General features: G+C 34.1%; 1 protein-coding gene across 1 annotated transcript; it reads left to right on the top strand.

Moving 5' to 3' along the window:
- The first annotated feature begins 111 nt into the window (after positions 1 to 111).
- LOC128166600 (guanine nucleotide exchange factor subunit RIC1-like) lies at positions 112 to 19,033 on the top strand. The gene is made up of 32 exons (XM_052831875.1): positions 112 to 315; positions 3,837 to 3,944; positions 4,427 to 4,515; positions 4,635 to 4,742; positions 4,925 to 5,067; positions 5,532 to 5,665; positions 6,439 to 6,530; positions 8,189 to 8,277; positions 8,550 to 8,691; positions 8,818 to 8,866; positions 8,959 to 9,111; positions 9,377 to 9,559; positions 9,786 to 9,896; positions 9,988 to 10,077; positions 10,263 to 10,428; positions 10,612 to 10,722; positions 10,816 to 10,943; positions 11,085 to 11,213; positions 11,314 to 11,410; positions 11,592 to 11,713; positions 11,920 to 11,966; positions 12,107 to 12,231; positions 12,491 to 12,633; positions 12,848 to 12,934; positions 13,059 to 13,143; positions 13,327 to 13,597; positions 13,697 to 13,864; positions 13,954 to 14,072; positions 14,293 to 14,478; positions 14,614 to 14,785; positions 15,303 to 15,491; positions 16,249 to 19,033. Exons 1-32 carry the CDS (start codon positions 175 to 177, stop codon positions 16,490 to 16,492), a joined length of 4,221 nt encoding a protein of 1,406 aa, XP_052687835.1. The 5' UTR covers positions 112 to 174; the 3' UTR covers positions 16,493 to 19,033.
- The last annotated feature ends 1,080 nt before the right edge of the window (positions 19,034 to 20,113 follow it).

Below are 20,113 nucleotides of genomic sequence, written 5' to 3' on the forward strand. Positions count from 1 at the left end.
GGGAACCCCCTTTTCATGCAAACGTACTCGCTATAAAAAGACTCCGTTGATTGGACAGGGGATTCCCTTTTTATCCAATAGAATTTATTTTTACAGTAGGCATGAATAAAATGAAAATATGGCTACCGAAACTTGACGTTGTGGCAGAAGAAGTTATTATTTATAATTTCCACAATGTATTTCCCTCTAGGATGGCCAAAATTTTTGAAAAATCTACAGAAGGGTTCAAAGCCATTACAGTATGTTATAAGTAGTTGTGACCGAATGCTGTTTGCTATCATTACAGAGGATACCCTTAGTATTTGGTACAGCAAGGTAAGCAAAATCAGCTGATTTTCAAAAGACAAATTAGATATAGAGTTGCCAATACATTAATCCTCAGCACTTGTGCCTTTAGAACTCATGGTAAATAGATATTCAACAAATGTGATGGTTCAGATGCGGTTAAATTGGTAGTTCAGCCTTGGTTTAACCCCTTGTCTGAAAGTACCAAATGTGTTGCCAGAATCATTATAAAATATATCATAAATATTCCAAACAGTCAAGTACTGAGAGAAATTTTAGTTTCAAAATTTATATCGCCATAGAAAATGAAACAGAACATTAAAGACACATAGATTAAGTTTATGCAGAATTTTACTTTATGACAGAGAAATCATTGGATGCTCTGAGTTCATTGTGTACTACAACTGTGCTACCTATATAAATATTTGATAAAAAGAACCCAGAAATAAATGGACATGTAGCTACAGAAGATGTTTAAGTATAACCTAAGTTGAGACAACATTATAAGAAGTGTATGGTACTATAGTATGTTGATATGGTGACAGAACCTATGCAGAGATCCAAGAGAAAAATGTCAATATGAAACAATTATAATTGCATCTTCTTCATTTTTTAAATTAACCTTTTCAGTATTAACTAATCTTGTTGAAAATAACATCAACATGCAATTACTTGATTGCTAGGCTTAGATTAGATTATCATAAGAATTCCTCTGTGGTGCGATTTTTCAAAATACATCATATATTTAGTTATGACTCTCTCTCTCTCTCTCTCTCTCTCTCTCTCTCTCTCTCTCTCTCTCTCTCTCTCTCTCTCTCTCTCTCTCTCTTGTATGTGGGATGTAGTATTAATACTGTATACACCATATGATACACATATAATGAAACAGAATGACCTTCTTTAGGTATTAGACATGTACCAGTAATCTCTGAGACATTTGTTTGAATCTAGGAAATTAAGTAAATGTGTTACAGTAGTAGATGGATACTGTTTCCTGCACTATTTTAATCATACGCAGAATTGATACTGGTAGTAACATTGTTATAATTGGAAACTCAAAATGCATGACAAGGAAGGTTTTGGAAGTTTTCATAGAACTGTTTAAAAATGAAGGGTCATTATGTTAAAGTCTGGTGGTTGTGGAACTTAAGTGTCGCTGCGTGGTTTTTGTTCATAACCTCATGAAGTGAAAAAAGACAAAAGAAATCTACTATATGGTCATTGAATTGCTTTTCATTTCTTTATAATACATGTTCCTCCAGATAGCATGCTGCTGTGTAAATTATCATGCCTAACTCCATTTGCTTCTATTCTGATATACTATAATTCATGAATAGCTACTGCAGTTTTTGACAATCTATAAATGATAATTTGTACCAAATGGTTGTAAAGTGCATGGACAATGGTTGTTGTTTAAATGGTGATTACGATGTTAGGATGACATAATGTCCCCAAGTATCTGTAACAACTCAAGAATTGATCATTAATTTACTTATAGCATAAGATGCTTTCCATGTTTTTATATTTAAATATGACAGAAGCCTTAAATACACATCAACATTGAGAGGACCTAAATGGTTTTGCCTGCTCTCCAACCCTATTTGTGTCTCATAGTCTGAAACAATTAAGATTATAATACTTTCATGTTAAATACTGAAATCTGATTAGTTAAGATGCTGTTTATAATCTGTTCTATTACCCTTAGTGTTAGCAACACTCTTGGCAATGGGTAACATAACGAATTGTTACATGTGCGTAAACTGCTCGCCGTAGAATCATACCTCTTGACACAGAAAATTTATTTTGCTCAATTTTTATTGCAGCAGCGAAACCTAGTTAATAAAAATTCCAGTTTAATAATATTTATTAAAATTATTTTTTGCCTCTAAGAGATTCTAAGAATTTACTTCATTCCTAAAGAAGTCAGTTACTTGTATGCTTCGCGTCGGTTGACAATGGTTTTCTCTGGGGGTGTCAATTTCAACTGTTATAGTATAACTTATACTCCCAAACAGGCACTATCTATATACTGTAGATTAAATATATTTCATGAAGACTTAAAAAAATTGTGAATTGATTACTTAAGATTAATGGAATATTTGTATTACAAAGTTCCTAGTAACTCATGCTTAATTCCAGATGATGGATTAAGGTACACAATGTCGGAAAAGTCACAAGTTTATTGTAATCAGTCACAATTGTTTAAATTAGCAGAAAAAAGTGAAAGGTAGTCTGTTTTCTGTGAAACCAGATCAACTCTTTGCCTCGGGCATTGTGTATAAAACATTACAATTATGTCAAAAACATTGAGGATATAGGTATTTTATGAGGTGTCCCCTCAAACTCACAGGTTTATGCTTTCTGTAGGGTTTAAGGTAATGCATCACAAATAGAATAAGAGGTACATACAATATGGGGAGATCTGGGAGAAGGCCAAAGGCCCACTTGTTGCTACACATGGCTTAGGATGTATCTATTTAATGAAACCAAGTTTATCTTTTGATGCAATTTGATGAAATTTGTCTGGAAAAGAATTTTGATGCAATATTAAGTTCTTTAAAAAAAACTTGCCTGTGTTTTTTGTCACTTTTTTTTTTACATTTGTGTAGTATTTTTTTAGAAATGTCAGTGTATAAAGTACAAATATATAGTACCGCCAATCAAAAAGATGACTTTTTTAAATAGATGTTTCTTATGAAGGAGGAAACACTTGTGTTCAAGATACCGCACTTGCAGTAATGAGATTTATTTTATGTACATGTTGAAAGGATGTTCATAATTAGTGCAATATCAAAATAGAACATAACAGTTTGTAATCATAAGAAGCAATTTCTTTTAATTAATTTGATATAAACGTTGTACAGTGTGTATAAACTAAAAAAATTTTTAAATGTAATTCAATCTAGATAAAGATTGGGGAATTCTTATTATCTTAATGATGCATAGTACAGTTCAGGGGCTGTAAAGCACTGTCATTTGATACAAATACTTTTGAACATGAAAGATTTTCTTCACAGAAACACAACATACTCTAGACTTGTAGATGGACTGAAGAACACAGGATAATTTTATTGATTAGTTGAGGAGAAGCTCTCATGAGTTGTAGTATTTTCGTAGTTCTGCAAGAAAATATGCAGTAACCAAATGGCTTAAACTTTGCCTGCTATAGCATTTGAAATTAATCAAATTCATCAATTAAAACATGGCATTGATTAGCTTAAATCTTTGTATCAGATAATTGTGAATAGTTCACTGCAGTTATAAAAAACAAGATTGGGGGGGGGGGTGAGGGTGGTTAGTAATTTTAAGATTATCATACCATTTTTCTAGGAACAAAACACTGGCATATATTTGATTTAAATTCATGATTTGTCCATCAACGTACCCAGTTTGCCTTATTTAACGGACCAACTGAAAATATGGTTTTGCTGGCAATACAAGTCTATACATGGCCACTGAAGTATACTTGCTTGGTATTTGTATATTTTAATGTACATATAAAACATCATATGGTTTTGGTTCTATAAGTGACTCTTTTTCTGTTTATTAAGCCCTCAGTACAGATAGTCAGCTACATACATCCTTACAAAGAAACTGTCTCAGAGGGGACCTTCAAATTGGTGGAATGGAAGCCAGATTCCTCTATGATAGCTGTTCTGGTAAGTAAATGAACAAGCTAGTTTTTGGTTGGTTATTAGAGTTTTCCGTAAGCTTTTGCACATTTTTTGAAGTCTCCTAGTCTAGTGGGCAAAAATTTTGGTAAGCTTCGAATTACATGTACATGTATTCAATTGCTTTATCTCTATGAGATTGATGATATACCGGTAGATAAAGATAATTTCATATTTTGAATTTGGAAACAAGAATAAAACATTTTTGTCTGGTGTCAGATATAAAGACATATCCTTTTTTATCAACTCCATACTCAAATGCTTTGCAAATACATTTGAATTGTTAGTTTTTGTAAATTTTCAATAAAATGTTAATGATGTTATTTGCTTATCTCCATACTCAAATGCTTTGCAAATACATTTGAAATGTTAGTTTTTGTAAATGTTCAATAAAATGTTAATTATTTGCTTATTTCCAAGACATATGTCATTATAATTACTCACTAACCAATTTCGGCTTGTTATTTTAGACCTCAAAGTTAACACTCCTGTTCTTCAAAGTGGAGCTGGATGTATCTGTGCCAAACCACCATTGTTTGTATGTTCAACATGAGGGCAAGTAAGTAGCATGTCTAATTACTCAGATATTGATAATAATTGTAATACTTCACTGAAATGAATAGATTTAGTTTATTATAAACCGTAGACCAGATTACTAAGACTGTTTGGTTTTGATAGAAATCAGACCCCCAAGCGGGACATCAATGGGATCCCAGACAGTGACAGCATCCCAGCCATCAGGGTCACACTGGTGGCCAAAATGCAGCTCCCTGCCAACATCACTTGGTATGACTCGCTTATTCTCTCAATTATCACCATGCATATTCTTGAAATTTGATTGAACAAACTCATTGGTAGAGCATGATTATTAATAAATGTGTATTGATATTTCTTGTAAAGTATGTATGATGTATAGCTTTACATGTGATAATCATAATGATCAATGTCAAATATGTCTTTTTAATTAGCTGTTTGTGTGTTCGAGAGGAAATTATGGTGGCTACAGAAGAAGGCTCTTTACATCGCATCAAGTGGAATGCCTCTGTAAATCAAAAGGCTTCATTTCATATACGTGGGTTTCCTGCTTCGTTGGACTTCCATCAAACTAAAGGTACTGAAACAGTCAAAAGATGGACTCCACCTGCAAGTCAACTAGTAGCATATTATCCAGTTTTCAAATCAATAGGGAGAACCCCCAAAGAAAGACTCCACTTTACTAATGAATCATTTCTTAGCATATTAACTGTCCTAGAACTAATTGGGAAATCCTACAAATATGAACTCCTAATGTTCATGAATTAGTAGCATACTGTGAAATGATTTATTTCATTGGGGTCAATGTTCGTGGGTAGCCAAATTTTTCCTGGTTCGTAATTTCATTGGTAGAAATTTGGGTATAGTTTTGATGAATATTAAACAAATGCATGTATGTAAGTTTGTGGGGATTGAATTTGTGGGCAAGGTTTACCAATAAGAGCCATGAATATTGGTACCCCACGAACAATGATGATTCAATGGTATTACTTTGAATTAATGAGAAAAAAATCACAAAAATACAAATGAAAATTGTTTCAGCTTGTAAGTTGACAGAAGAAGATGGCTGTGTCCAGCAGATGGAATACAGTCCAATCATTGGCGGTTACACCCTGGTGCTTTCTAGTGGAAAGGCTTTGTTTGTTATTCCACCCTCCATAAAGGTGGAAAACAGTGTAAGTGATGCCACTGGTGTCTTTAAAGGTCAAATACCACCTATCTTCTATTATTTTCTATTTTTTCTTATCTCCCCAATGTGAAGATTTTCAACTTTGTAATTCCATAATTAAATTTACAAGTTATATTATTTGGAAAATTTTTTCAATTGAAAATAATATATACTTTATTTGTAAGCATTCTATAGCATTTTGCATGATATTATAAGGAAAATTTAAAATGTTTTAACTCCAAAAATAGTCTAGTAATGTATCCTAAATTTTTGTGCATTGGCAAGTTTAAATGCAAATAAATAAGGAATAATTTATCAAGGAAAATTATCTAAAACTTAGGAACATCTCGTGTGTCCTGAAGACTATCCACACTCCACAGAGAACATAATGAGTGAAGCCATGCCCAACAATCATTATCCTTCTTTAGTCGTCGTTATCTGCTTTTTAATGGAAGAGAATTTTCTAAGGAGTATTTCTTAGTAGACTTGATCCTCTGATATATTTTTTTTTTTGAGAAAAAGAGCGATTTTCAGTAAGAACAAATCCCCTGACTATGTCACCATTTCAATTAACATTCATAAAAAAGTGCAACTTTGTGTGAATCAATTGATAGAGCTGCAGCATTTTACATTGCATCACAGCAGTAGCCTATAACAAAAAAATGTCTTTTTGTTGATTGAGTTGGAACCCCTGTGGGATGGCACCAACCTTTCAGGAAGTGACAGGCTATTCTTGGTAACATTACTTTAAGCTGATGCATTCTACGCATTGATTTGTAGGTGCCCCAGGGAGTCTGGGTGACAGGGCTGACGGACGCCACCTGTGTAGCTGTCAATCACAGGTACCGCTTGATGGCCTTTGGATGCAAGAGGTAATGTCCCTGTACTTATGTATTCAACATCAAAAAAATAATGTATAAGCAAAATAATTATGAAAAAAAAGATGTATCTTTGAGATAAGTACGGTATCTAAAAATTGATTTTTTGTTGCTTTTATGAGGATGTATTGGGAAGTTTTTATTACCTTATCTAGTGTAACACCTAATTTGAATTTTTTTACCATGAAGATAACAGATAAATGACTATTGACATTTTATGCTTGACAACAAGTGTCATTAAGATCTGGATTGTGTGAACACAGTAACATTTTGTAGCAGATTTGAAATAATTATCCTGTTTCTGCAACAATTATTTTGTAGATAATGTAACAATGTGTTAACTGGTAATAAAAAATGTGATAATTATGAAACCCAGCAAATCTTTTGATGCCTTACCATGAAAAAGATAGTGCTTATTCCTGAAACTTCTCTTCAATAATTTTGCATATATATACACTTATTATGCTGATATTTTTTTTAGCAGAGGTATAATCCTTAAGCGGTAGAATTTTTATTCTAGACTTTATGGTAGACAATGAGTTGGTTCTAAATGTGGGGCCAGGTATTGTTAACTTGCAAATAACTTATGAGTTATTGACTTGTGGTTAAACATTCTTGTAGAAAATATTTTAGACCACATTTTCAATGTTTTTAACTTTATTGAATTCTGGTGTTTAGTTGGTTTTTATGACTATCTCTTTGATGTGGAATGTTTATGTACTTTTCAACCAGTTAAACGTCCCCATATCAGGGTTGTCTCTAAGACCCGGAAGGCGGGGAATTCCCCCGCCTAAAGTGACATTATTACCCGTCTATTATTGCATTTCAAACACAATCTAGCTATAAGCTAGACCTCCAGATCCCCTTCTACTTTTTTATTTCTCCCTTCTACTTCAATTTTTAGAGACAACCCTGCCATATGCTTATGTTTTTGGCAATATTGAAAATATTGAAAATAGTGATTGGAACTTTTTAAAAAACTTTCTCCAAAACATTCTGAGCAGGAAAACAAATTGGTTAAGAAAATTAAACAGATAATATCTTTATGTCCAAGGTAGTTTGACCTTGACCTTTGACCTCAAAATCATGGCCATAAACAGTCCTATTTTTTGTTGTCCAGAGTAGTTTTACCTAGACCTTTGACCTCAATATCATGGTAGTCCTGTATCTTTTTTTGCCAAGAATAGTTTGACCTTGATTTTTTATCTCAAAATCATGGCAGTCCTCTATTCCTTAAGGTCAAGTTCTAGTAAATGATTCCAGACAGTCTTTTTTGTGCTAGAACCATTATGACATCATAATTGATTTGATAAATTTTTTCCCATATTTTACAGCTTTAAAGGAATTATGTAGAAAATAAAACAATATTTTGACATTCTATATTTAATCACAGGAAAAGTAATCACGGTACCTATATTTAATTCACTTTTATCCTTCATATTTCACAGTAAATGGTCCATGATTTTTCATTGTGTTTACCATAAATTTAGGCCCCGGTACACCCTATCAAACAAAGCTATTGTTATAAAGCATCATTGAAAGAATTTATATCATGAATTTCATAAACCTGTAGGCATCTTTCATTTACTATATCTTGACTTTTAGATACATAAAACAACAGAAAATGTATTCTATCTCATTCTGTATTTCAGTGGGATTGGTGCTGTATATGTGATCAATGAAGTGGAGGGCACAATAGAACTGTCTTACAAGTTACACGTCTCCAGTAAAGATTACCCAGGTAGGTTCAATTTACAAATCTTATATACCAGAATTACCCAGTAGGTAGTTAATTAAATGACCTTAGAACTCTCCATTCCCACTCCAACCATATAACTTTTTTAATAACTTAAATTTATAACTTAACCACATGAACATGATAATCCAAACTACATGTGGGTAAATAAATGTTTTTATCACAATAAATATCATTATTTAGCAAGTATGAGATGGGGCTTTGGGGAGAAATCTAAATTGTTGACATTAAGAACATTTGTATGGAACAATTCACAGATGCCTGTCAGAAAGCAGGTCCTGTAAAATGCATGAAGTGGACACCAGATGGCACTGCTGTAGCGGTCTGCTGGAAGAATGGTGGCTTCTCCTTGTGGAGTGTGTTTGGTGCCCTGCTGCTTTGTTCACTTGGTGGAGATCTGTAAGTTACTCAAACAAAATTAGGGTTTAGCGGTATTCCGTAAGAGTAGATTTTCTCACGAAGCATTTTATGGGATGGTATTTGTTGTATTCCACACCTAAAGCCTTATATTTGGAATTTTTGCAGGTATCCAAGTGACAGTCCAAAGTTGTTTCCACCACCTGTCTTATCTATGGTAATAGTTGAGCTAATAGATTTTCCTTCCTGGTAAATACTCGAAATGTAAATTTTTTATGTTTTTACACTCAATGTGATTTCCATTGACAGGAATGGGGTCTGGAGGGCTACCAGTTATGGATTGTTTGTCAGGAGGAACAGGGTGTCAATGGCTTTGCGGAGACAGAACAGGATAATCACAGCATTACCAATGTGATGCAGCTGCAGTTTGTCAAAAGTGCTCTCACTGTTAATCCATGTGTAGTATGTATCAGTTTGTAGTTCTTACAATCTCATTTTCTTTGATAATCATGTTCACTTGTTGTTGCAATGCCAAATACAAATCTTTGTAATAGTCAAGTATTTTAATAATGGAGATTCCGGGGAAAAAATAAATAGAAATAATAGATCTAACAAAAGAGGATAGTATTGAATTTTTACTTTGTAATACACATGTACCAGTACTTACAATATGTCATTATAAATACCATTCTGTGTAACAGATTTAATTCCTCTCTATTTTTTTCAGACAAATCACGAACATGTTTTCCTGCAAGGAGAGGACAGACTATACATGAGCATAAGTGATGGTTGTGCCTCCCAGAATGGTGGTTGTCAAGACAGCAGCCAATCACTGATGTCAATAGGAAACAAAATCTGGCAAATCATCCCCATTTCTCACACTTACCTGGGTGCTAACTGGCCAATCAGGGTAGGTTTTACATCAGTGGTCTTACATTAAGCTTTATCATTGTGTTACCTAAGATATGAAAGAATTAAGTTTTACATACATCTTTACTAAAATGAAGTGAATTAATTTACATTGTCATGCGTGCACTAGAACATGTACGGTACATGATCTGTACTTACTGGACACTTGTATTTTATTACTGATGGACATGATGCCTTGATATAAAGTGTACACACATATGTTACAGTATGCAGCGGTGGACAAGACGGGTCAGTGTGTGGCCGTGGCTGGTAAGACGGGGCTGGCTCATTACACATTCTCCACCCGAAAGTGGAAACTGTTTGGCAACGAAACACAGGTACATGTAACTGTATAAGGTCTTTGACAAAATACACCACTATTAATGAGTACAGACAAATATAACCTTTTAATTGTTGATTGTTTATTAGGAAAAGGATTTGGTTGTGTCTGGAGGGATGACATGGTGGAAGGATTTTATCTGTGTGGCTTGTTACAACATTATTGGGCAAAGGGACGAGGTAATGGACACTTTGGAATGCTAAAAAAGGTCTTGTTAATCAATTAAGATTATTGCATCTGCATTGAAGACCAATTCTAATGGGTTTTACATATGTCATATCTGTAGAATCTAAAAATTACTTATGGTCCATGATTGATATTTGTACATTTGCTGATTTTTTAACCTGAATATTTGTGGTTTTAGATCCGCTGTTATCCAAAGAACACTAAGTTAGACAACACATTTGCTGTGATCACCAAGGTTCCCTCTCAGATTCTGCTGCTCAACACGTTCAGAGATATTCTCATCATCTTCTGCATAGATTCTCATATTATGTTGTACAACATGGAGCGAAAGAATTCTCAAAAAAGTAAGATGGCTTAAAACTACAGATTTTATTTCACAGTTTTTGTAAATGTAAATGTAGTGACAAGATTCCACATAAATTTGTTGAATGATGACAATAAGGGGGGAAATATTTGTGTTTTTTAATGTTGCTTTGTATTTTGCAATTCTTTTGGGTGTGTTTTAAAGAAGTGCTTTGTGTTCATAGATCCTCTGATGGAGTTAATTAAGATCCAGGAGGTGTCCCTGGGGAACTATATCCCCCACCCTGTGTGTGTATCGGGGCTGGCTCTCACCTCCCTCAGGACAGAGAAATTTGGTAAGGTCCCTCTCTCTCTGTAATTGAAAATACTTGGTTAAATATAAACCATTTTTTAATTTAATTAATGAAATGAAATATCTCTTGTTGTAGGAAGTCGATCAGCCCAGCCCAGCAGAGACTCTGAGTGCTTGTTGCTTAATGTTGCTGGAAAGTTGCTGATGTTTCAGAGAGATGAACCAGGGGCACAGGTCCAGGCAAAACAAAATAAAGCCAAACCTGTATGTCACTTTTGATTAAGAAAATTGTGTTGTAATAGTATAAAGAAACTTTATCAGAATTGGAATGATATGTATAAATCCAACTTTATTTAAACTCAAGAAAGTAAATTGTTAACTGGAATAAATTTGATATTATTTCAGCAATCCTTTGGAGCTCCAGCTGTGGTTGCAACTAATGTAGAGAATATGTGGTCCACTTCTCGGACAAATCAGAGTAAATCCCAGCTGATGGAGGCACTGTGGCTAGGCTGTGGGGCCCAGGGGATGAAGGTCAGAGAAACTGACAGTGATACTGAAATAGACAACTTGATATGTACATCCCATTTCATTGACTTAAAGTTTAATTTCTTTTCATTCTGGATAATTTCAGGTGTGGTTACCTTTATATCCTAAACATGAAGGCAAAACTCACAACTTCATGTCGAAGCGCATCATGCTGCCATTCAGGGTAGACATATATCCTCTAGGTAGAGACAACTAAATTAGAGTATCCTATGCAAAATAGTTTTACAAGTTGGACTTGACAAAATCTTAATTTTGAAAAATTAAAATCATGGTAAATGTAGTGCTGATATATTTTGCAGAAATCACATGTTGGTAAATTAATTCAATGTATGATTGATCTGATCATGTTTATTACAATTTCAGCTGTTTTATTTGAGGATGCTGTGATATTAGGGGCAGCCAGTGATGGTGTGACTTACAAGCCTCCCAGTGAAGATACAAAGAAATCAGTCCAAAATCTTCCCTTCTGTATCGTGGAGAGAACTGTGAGTTGTTTGACAGTCATTTAGATTTAACACTTTGCTATAATTTTTTTTTTTTACAAATTAAATGGAATTAAATTATTATAAGTAGAATTCTTAAGCACACAAGTTTTAAAAGGTAAAGTCTTTGGTTTTGTTTTTATGAGTGTTTTTCCACACTTTTTATCTCTAGATTTGGTTGACTTCCATTACAACTTTTTTTTTAACAGAGTCAAATCTACCTTCACCACATACTAAGACAACTTCTTCGGCGAAAGTAAGTTAAACATCGTTTGTAAGATATTCACTGGTATTCATTATTCGAATTTATTTCTTGCTTCACATTTTCAATACAAGCACATATATCGTTATTCTTAGCAATCTTTGAGTATGTCTAACTGTATTACCTACTTTCAGTTTGGGAGTGAATGCCTTGGATTTAGCCAGATGTTGTACAGAATTGTCCTATTTCCCACATGTCCTGGAGTTGTTGTTGCATGAAGTTTTAGAAGCTGAGGCCACATCAAAAGAGCCTATTCCTGGTATGAATCTTGCACATATCACACAATTGAATTCCATGTCCTACTCTTTACCTCTATTACGTGGCAAGAAAGTGTAAAAATTATGCTCTGACAATTTAATAAATTCAGCGTATATTTTTAGAGAGAGTCTTGTTGATTTTCCATAAACAATTGTGTCACTCAATGGAAATGGGCAGTGATGTTTGTCTGTTCAGAATTTTATCAATAGACGTTTGATGCAGTATATGATACAACCCTGACTGCCTTTTCTATTTTACAGACCCTTTGCTGCCCAGAGTCGTTGCCTTCATTCAGGAGTTTCCAGAATTTCTACAAACAATTGTTCACTGTGCTAGGAAAACAGAGGTTGCTCTGTGGCCCCATCTGTTCTCTGTGGTTGGTAACCCCAAAGAATTGTTTGAGGTCAGTACAATGTCATGAGATTATTTTTTTGCTCTCATTAACAAGAAATTATCTTTGCATAATGAAATTTTGTGAAAAAAAAATCTACATATATGTAATTGTTAATAAATATTGAGTGCAAATATTGAGAGTAAAAATGATTTCCAGAACAGTGTTTTTTCATGCTTTTCTGGAAACACTAAATCAAATCAATATGATTATGATGATATTTCAGCAATGTATCGTGAGTGAGGAGTTGGAGACTGCTGCCTCGTATCTCATCATCCTACAGAATTTAGAGCGGCCAATCATTAGTCGACAGGTATCGTAAACATGGTTACCTGGTTAATTTGACAATTTGTTTGCATCATGGGATTTCCACATCATTTAATAGTGTCAATGTTGAACGGGGCACATTTATCAGATTTTATATTCGTTTGTTTCAGCATGCTACTTTGTTACTGGATCAATCACTTGAGAGGGGAAAGTGGGATCTTGCTCGAGATCTAGTCCGCTTTTTGAAGGCAATCGGTAATTTTGATCATATCAAATTTTTGTTAAATTAAAATACAATTTTTTCACTAAGAAATAAAAGATGTTTGAATAAATTGAATATTTGTATTTACAGTTTTCTTTAAAAAAAGTAATGATTTTGTTTGCTATGAATTAAAAAATGTTCGAATGATGCATAAACACACTGCACTAAATTTTTAGATCCTTCAGAGGCCAGTACCCCTCCGATTTTGACCTCCTCGAGGACTCCCTCCTCCAAGTCCTACCACTCCGGGGTCCCTAGTCCTCCCATCATGCCCTCGGAGGCAGACGGGTTCAGTTTCTCCACTGTCAGTAACGTTAGTAATGTTAGCAATGTCAACAGGCTGCGAAGCTCCAGCATGACAGGGGCAGATTACTCAGAAAATGTGCCAAAGGGGAGCAAACCCAAACTCAAGCATACCTTCTCCGATAATATATTCAGTGTCAAAAAGTAAGTTTCTTTTTATTGTCTTCAATCTCTTCCGCAATGATGCCTATAAACTTTTGTCGGTTAAAAAAAAAGCAAGTTTAATTATTAATTTTGTCACAGACCACCACCCAAGCCAAAGGAAGAAGGGGCTCCAGATCAGATGTACATAGATATGATTCTCTGTCGGCATTGTCGTAAACTTCTGGAGACAAATCATTTACGGGACATGGGGTATTTTAGTGCCAACACAGAGGACTTTCATCTAGTCTCATTTCTGAAAAGAGAGAGGTAGGTCAAGAAACTTGACAAGTTAGTTGTTCATCAGTTTTACACATTTTCTCAACAACACTTTAATGAGTTTTTGTATTTATCTACAGGTTAAAGGGTGCAAAAGTTGAGGATTTTGTCAGAGCAGTGAAAGATATTCACCACCAGTTTGAGTGGCCTCTTCCCATTTTATCATATCATGTTTTCCAGCAGCTCAAGAATAAAACTTGTAAGTGCTTTGCATATGTCATTCTTCTTTCTAATTATGGCATGGCTTAATGAGAACAAATTTACTACCAGCTGTAGTACAATACAGTCATGTGCAGGTTAATATTGATTTATTCCATATGACCAAGAAAGGTTTGCTGCAAAAGAGAGACCAAATTACATGTATTTATAAATTAAGATCCAAGATTTTTAAAAGATGGATTATCTTTTTGTGTTGACAGTCTCCACTTCGAGTCTGGCTTCCTTATCTTTGTTGGATGCAGAGAACCTCCCCACGGTCAATGTAGGGGCACACAACAATGACACAGAGTACCATAGGTACTTAGGGACCCTACAGTCCCCCTCCCCACTCAACTTATCCCAGAACCTGTCTAATGATGTAGAACTAAAGCCCCAGGTCATCAAAAGTAAGAATATGATCATTATTGTACATACTACAAACTACATTTTCTCAAGTACCGGTAAAGCAATTTTCATTAAAACAAGAATAGCCTATGAAAGGAGCGAGTACTAGTATTAATGTAAGTTACACTCTTGTAAAGCTGAAGAAAGCAGTCTTGCCACCACCCTGGATATCTCGGACACCAGCTCTCTGCTTGGAGAACTAGACTACATGACTGAGTCCTCTTCCCAGGACACTCTGTCCCCAGAGCTGGAGATTCTGTCCCAGGAGATGGCCAATAAAGGACCCCGCCAGTCAGAAATGGAACTCAGGTAAAAGACCTACCTGTACATGTAGTACATATATTAATGTCTTTTGCCAATTTTGTGACAGAAAAATATTACATTTCTATTATGACATGTATTGTAAAAGTTAAAACTGATTTTGAACTTATTTTTTGACTAAATTAACATTTGTTAAGAACTTTAAGAGCAGGGACAACAATCCTGGCTGTGGTGTTGAAATTTCAATTTCATTTTTGTTTAGTGAAGATACTAAAAACTACTGTATTCAAACTTTTATTTGCCTGTGACAAAATTTTGCAGCAGGTTTGCGAGAGCCTCACGGTTGCAAATATTTTCCTTGGCAAACCGGTCATTAAATGGTTCTGGTATATATAGTTCTGTTGAAATAATCATCATTTTGATTGCAAAAATTAGTCGCTGTGAAGCAGTTTATCTCCTTTAAATCAGTTGGAGGGCGAATAAAAGTTGGATAACAATAATGAACTCTCTATCAGTTTTAAAAGAGCAGGTATAAAGTTGAAGTACCGGTATTTAAAAATTGTAGGTACCTGCTGCAAATTCTATTGGAGGCCGGTTGTCTGGAGTGGGCGCTGATTATCTCCCTTGTGCTGCGTGACGTGGAGGCTGTGGTGAGGACTGTGAACACCGCCAGCATGACGGACACGCCCCTAGAGATGGTGGCCAGGATGAGGGAGGGAATCTCATACTTGGAACTCTGGGCAGACACTGAGTGGTCAGTAACACACCCTGTACTCAGTTAAAACAAGCAAAGTTGTTTATATTCTTCAAGGAGGCTGGATGGTCAGCAAATCAACAATTAGATTTGCCTTAAACTTTTAAATATGATATTTGGATTTATGTGAACTACTACTTAGTAAAGAAAACCTTCAAATAGTTGAGCTTTAAAATTTGAACATTTCCCTATATGTCTAGAGCTCTTTGTTTAAAGGAGGAAAAGAAAGCCTAAAAATGGTCACAACCAGCCAGCCCTCTTAAATCAATATTTTGAGAATTAAAACAAATGACAAAATAATTGAATCTTTTGTGTGAAATAATGTAGATACATTATGTAAATAGTGCCTGTTTGGGAGGGTAACAATTGAAATTGACACCCTGAGGAAACCATTGTCAACCGATGCGAAGCGGAGGTTGACAATGGTTTTCGAGGGGTGTCAATTTCAACTGTTATCCTCCCAAACACGCACTATTTATTTTATTATACTGAATGTCTTAATTTTAGAGAATATTTTTACTGCTTTTATATAGAAATGACATGAATTCTACGGCGAACTGTACGCGCATAACTTACGCGCATGTAACAATTTGTTGTGTTACCCGTTTCTAAGTGTGTTGCTAATGCTGAGGGTAATAGAACGGATTATCAACTGCGTCTAAACCAATCAGATTTCAGTATTTAACATGAAAGTATAATAATATGTGATATCACACATTTCTAATAAAATTTGTGATATGAATTTTATGCATTTCAGCCTGGGGTATAAACCATTCCTACACTTCATAAGAAAGCAGATTCAGGTGTTAGGGAAGCTTGCAGAACAAACTCCTCCGACATTACAGCTGAGTACCTCTGTGATGAACGATGAGAGCAGTGACAGTGAACAGCTGTCCCCGGTGTTACAGACAATTCACACCAAGAACCCAGACAGCTCCCCTGAGCTTAGCCCCACTCAGCCACGCGATCCAGCTAAAGCCAGTGAATGTGCGATATCTTGAGTTAAAACACTGAAAAACAGTGAGGTGGTCAGTAATAGCTGGAATACAGCATCTTGTCAAAGCTTTTAATGTGGAGGAACTAGTCCGGTTTTTTTTTTCCATCAGAGTTTGATATCTATGTCATTCTCATTGGATGGACAAAAGATGTCAAGTTGCATTTTTTATGTGAGGATAATCAAAATAATGTTCTGTGGGTTATTGCTCATAAAATAAGCAGAGCTGTTTCAGCCAATCACCAGCACATCATGAACATTAACAGGTTTTCTATCCAATCAGTTTAAAGAAGAAAGAAACTGGCATAAACTTCTTATCCAATCAGATGCGAGATCTACAGGTAGTTGACAAGCTATCCAATCAGAGTGACAGGCTCCAGAAAACAACAGAAAAAAGCCGGTGAAGAACTCATCATACGGTTACAAATCTTACCACAGAAGAAGGAAGATTTGAATGAAAAATTGATGAGAAATGAATCACCTTAAAGTTTTATATCATCAGATTTTTTTATATGCAGCAGAGCTGTTCTAAAGACTATCATTAAGAGTTTTAATCATTGACAGATTTTTAATATCAGATGTATTATATACATGTTGCACATTTAGTGTTCTGTATTTATGCAGGACAGTTTTAAATTATTTTCATGCTTAACTTTACTAGCAGATTATCTCATTGATTTCACATACATGTATGTGTATGTGCATATGAACCACCTATAAAAGATTTGATAATCTGACACTGAATAAGATGCATTTCATTCAGACCTCTATGTGTTCCTTTATGTTAGGAATTTTTTTTAAAAAATCATTATGTCAGGGATAGTTTGATATTTGTTTGAACAAAATGAGAGTGTTGAGATGAAGTGCTGATAAGTGTCATAAGAAGTCAATGTGCCATAGATTTATCACCGGGAAAGTGTCAGGCTTTCATTGAATTTGAAGAAAATTGATAGACAACATACAGGATGTGCTATGCTTGCAGCAATTGTGTTAAAATTTGCCAAAAGTTAGATTTCAGTATTATGTTGCAATATCTGTTTAACAACTTTTTTTCAATAATTTTCAGTGTGAAGCAACATTTTTTTCTCAATATGCTTACTAGACTCTATAGCATCATTTATGAGAAATTTTTCGTGTGCATCATAGTAACTGAATTTAGATAGACAAATTTTATTTTTTTAAAATTTTTTTTTATTATCTTATTAGTTTTTCTGTGGTTCAAACTAACGAGTCTTATAAGTAAAACATTTCTTAGTGTATACATCCAAAGTGAAAACTGTCAGTGGTTACGATATGGTTGTATTTTCTATAAATGTGTCAGATTTCAGAAATTTCAGAGAGATAATTTACGTTCTGTAATTAGTCGATTAAATGTGCTGTAGGTTGTGTACAATGACGGCTCTTCTACCAGTGAGATTATCTTGGATCTGTAACTTGATCCTCATCACTATGTCCATGTTTTTATTTGTTTAATAATTTATATGACCTCAATGTTGCCTCAGAACAAAACGTTTAAATGTTGTATCACTGCAGGAATTTATGTGGATGAAAGTATAAAACAGTTCTCTTCTCTTTTTGTGCTATGCTGTAGCAGCAATAGCAGTATTTTCAGTGATATCAGAGATCTGAACATAACAATATTTGCAGTTGCATTCAGTAGCACTCAGCACATTTACAGTGTAATGTAAGGCTAATATACACGCATTGGTTTCATTTTAATTCAATTGTTACCAGCTTTTTGTGATATCATAATCTTTTATTTATGTTGATTTTGTTGATTATGAAATGTCAGTTACATATGTACATGTATTACAAGTATTTCAGGAATGGGCATTACGTTTCAGTCATTAGAGGAATACCATACCAACAGTTCAGGGTAGCTAAACTCAATGCAGTGAGACATAAGAACATTCGTGTAGGATAGCATCTCTATTTTTCAGAGAATAAAATTTCAGGATCTGATTGTCCATGACAACGTGAAAATTTGAAAGTTTGCTCAGAATTATTTATTCACACAGACTTCACTATGTTCGAATCGGTCAACTAATATGGAAGCTCACTTCTATTATGTTCAAACATAATTGTACACTTCAAAAACAATATCAGATTTACTGTGGAAACTTATGAGACATCTAATACAATTATATAATGTATCCTTGATTCGTTTTCTGCCAAAAGAAATAAAGACATACAGGTGCTGTTGTATTAAGTGTATAATGTATAGACAAAGTCTTATTTTTTAATGTACATTATGCTTGAAATCATAATTCTGTGTTATTTTCTGTTTTAAGATTTCTGTATTTTGGCAACATTTCTTTTGTTCCGTTTATAGGAGAAATAAAAGATTTGCTTGTTAGGGAATGAGATGCATCTTTCTGACACAGATGGTCATTATAGCATGTACCATTCATTCTCATATATTTTCTGTTGTTGATTTTGCCTTGACAATTGTGATATTAATACATGTGCATTGTGCAAACGTTTTATAGGCATTGGATCAATCATTATTGTACAGTATAATTATAAATAAACAACAAAATATATAAAACATAGTTTTATTTTATTTTTGGTAGATTTCAAAAATTTACTGTGAACATCTTTTATTTTTGACATGTAGAATAACTGAATAAGATTTATATTTTATTTTATTTTTGGTAGATTTCAAAAATTTACTGTTAACGTCTTTTATTTTTGACTTGTAGAATAACTGAATAAGATTTATATTGGGATTATTTTATAGTTTTATCAAAAATTATTTTAATGTATTTGAGTATCACAGATTGAATGGTGTTCTAATGAATTTAAATTGAGAAATAACATTTGCTGTCTTGCTTTGGAACATAAAAGTTTAATGGGAATAAAAACTTCCCAGTGGACGGCTGTTAACAGGTAAAGGTAATCGGGGACAGAGTCAATTTCGGTTAGATAATTAGGTGATGAATGTGTAAGTCAAAATACTGTAAAAGTATTGCATTTGGCCTACACAATATTTGGCGGAAGTACAGGTTTTGAAACGATGTAATTACTAATTAGCGCGGATAACTTTTAGTTGAGATATTTCTTGATGCACCTATAGCTATTCTTATAGATTTATAAAACAAAAAACTTAAGTGCGCCAATCTCAAAATGCTAATCACTCTTGGGGAGGGGGGAATAATACCTTAAACTTCTATTTTTGAATTTATGTTAATTTTGTTCATTACAAGTTTTTATATTCTCTCATATTGGGGGGAGGGGGGGGGGGACTCCTTTGAAATTGTATATGTAAAATTGAGAAAAAATATTTTGCTGAAACGGGGAGAAGCAGCTCCCCTAGCGCCCCCCTTTCCCGATGTTACGTGATTGATAACACCCAATTATATCGGGGACGAAAGACGTCCCTGATTAAATTATAAATGGTCAGTTAATTTGATACAGTGTATAATTCGGTGTAGAATTTAAAAAGAAAATGATTAATTTTTGAAAAAAAGAAACACAATTTTCTTAATGTAATGTAATCAACTGAAGACATGATGCAGTACTATGCTATTGGGTAAAGAAAACAAAAGCATTTTATCCTGTTTTAATAAATCAGATTTTAAAAAGTTCATCAATGAAGTCAAAGTGAAAGTAGATTTGCGGGGATAAG

The sequence above is a fragment of the Crassostrea angulata genome, chromosome 10 (genome assembly GCF_025612915.1).
Source record: "Crassostrea angulata isolate pt1a10 chromosome 10, ASM2561291v2, whole genome shotgun sequence".
NCBI lineage: Eukaryota > Metazoa > Mollusca > Bivalvia > Ostreida > Ostreidae > Magallana > Magallana angulata.

Bases quoted from the DNA above. Each gene is read 5' to 3' on its own strand.
- LOC128166600 (XM_052831875.1), top strand. From the start codon at position 175: ATGTATTTCCCTCTAGGATGGCCAAAATTTTTGAAAAATCTACAGAAG. The intron at 316-3,836 runs GTAAGCAAAATC...CTGTTTATTAAG, and splicing joins TTAGTATTTGGTACAGCAAG to CCCTCAGTACAGATAGTCAG. The intron at 3,945-4,426 runs GTAAGTAAATGA...TTGTTATTTTAG, and splicing joins CCTCTATGATAGCTGTTCTG to ACCTCAAAGTTAACACTCCT.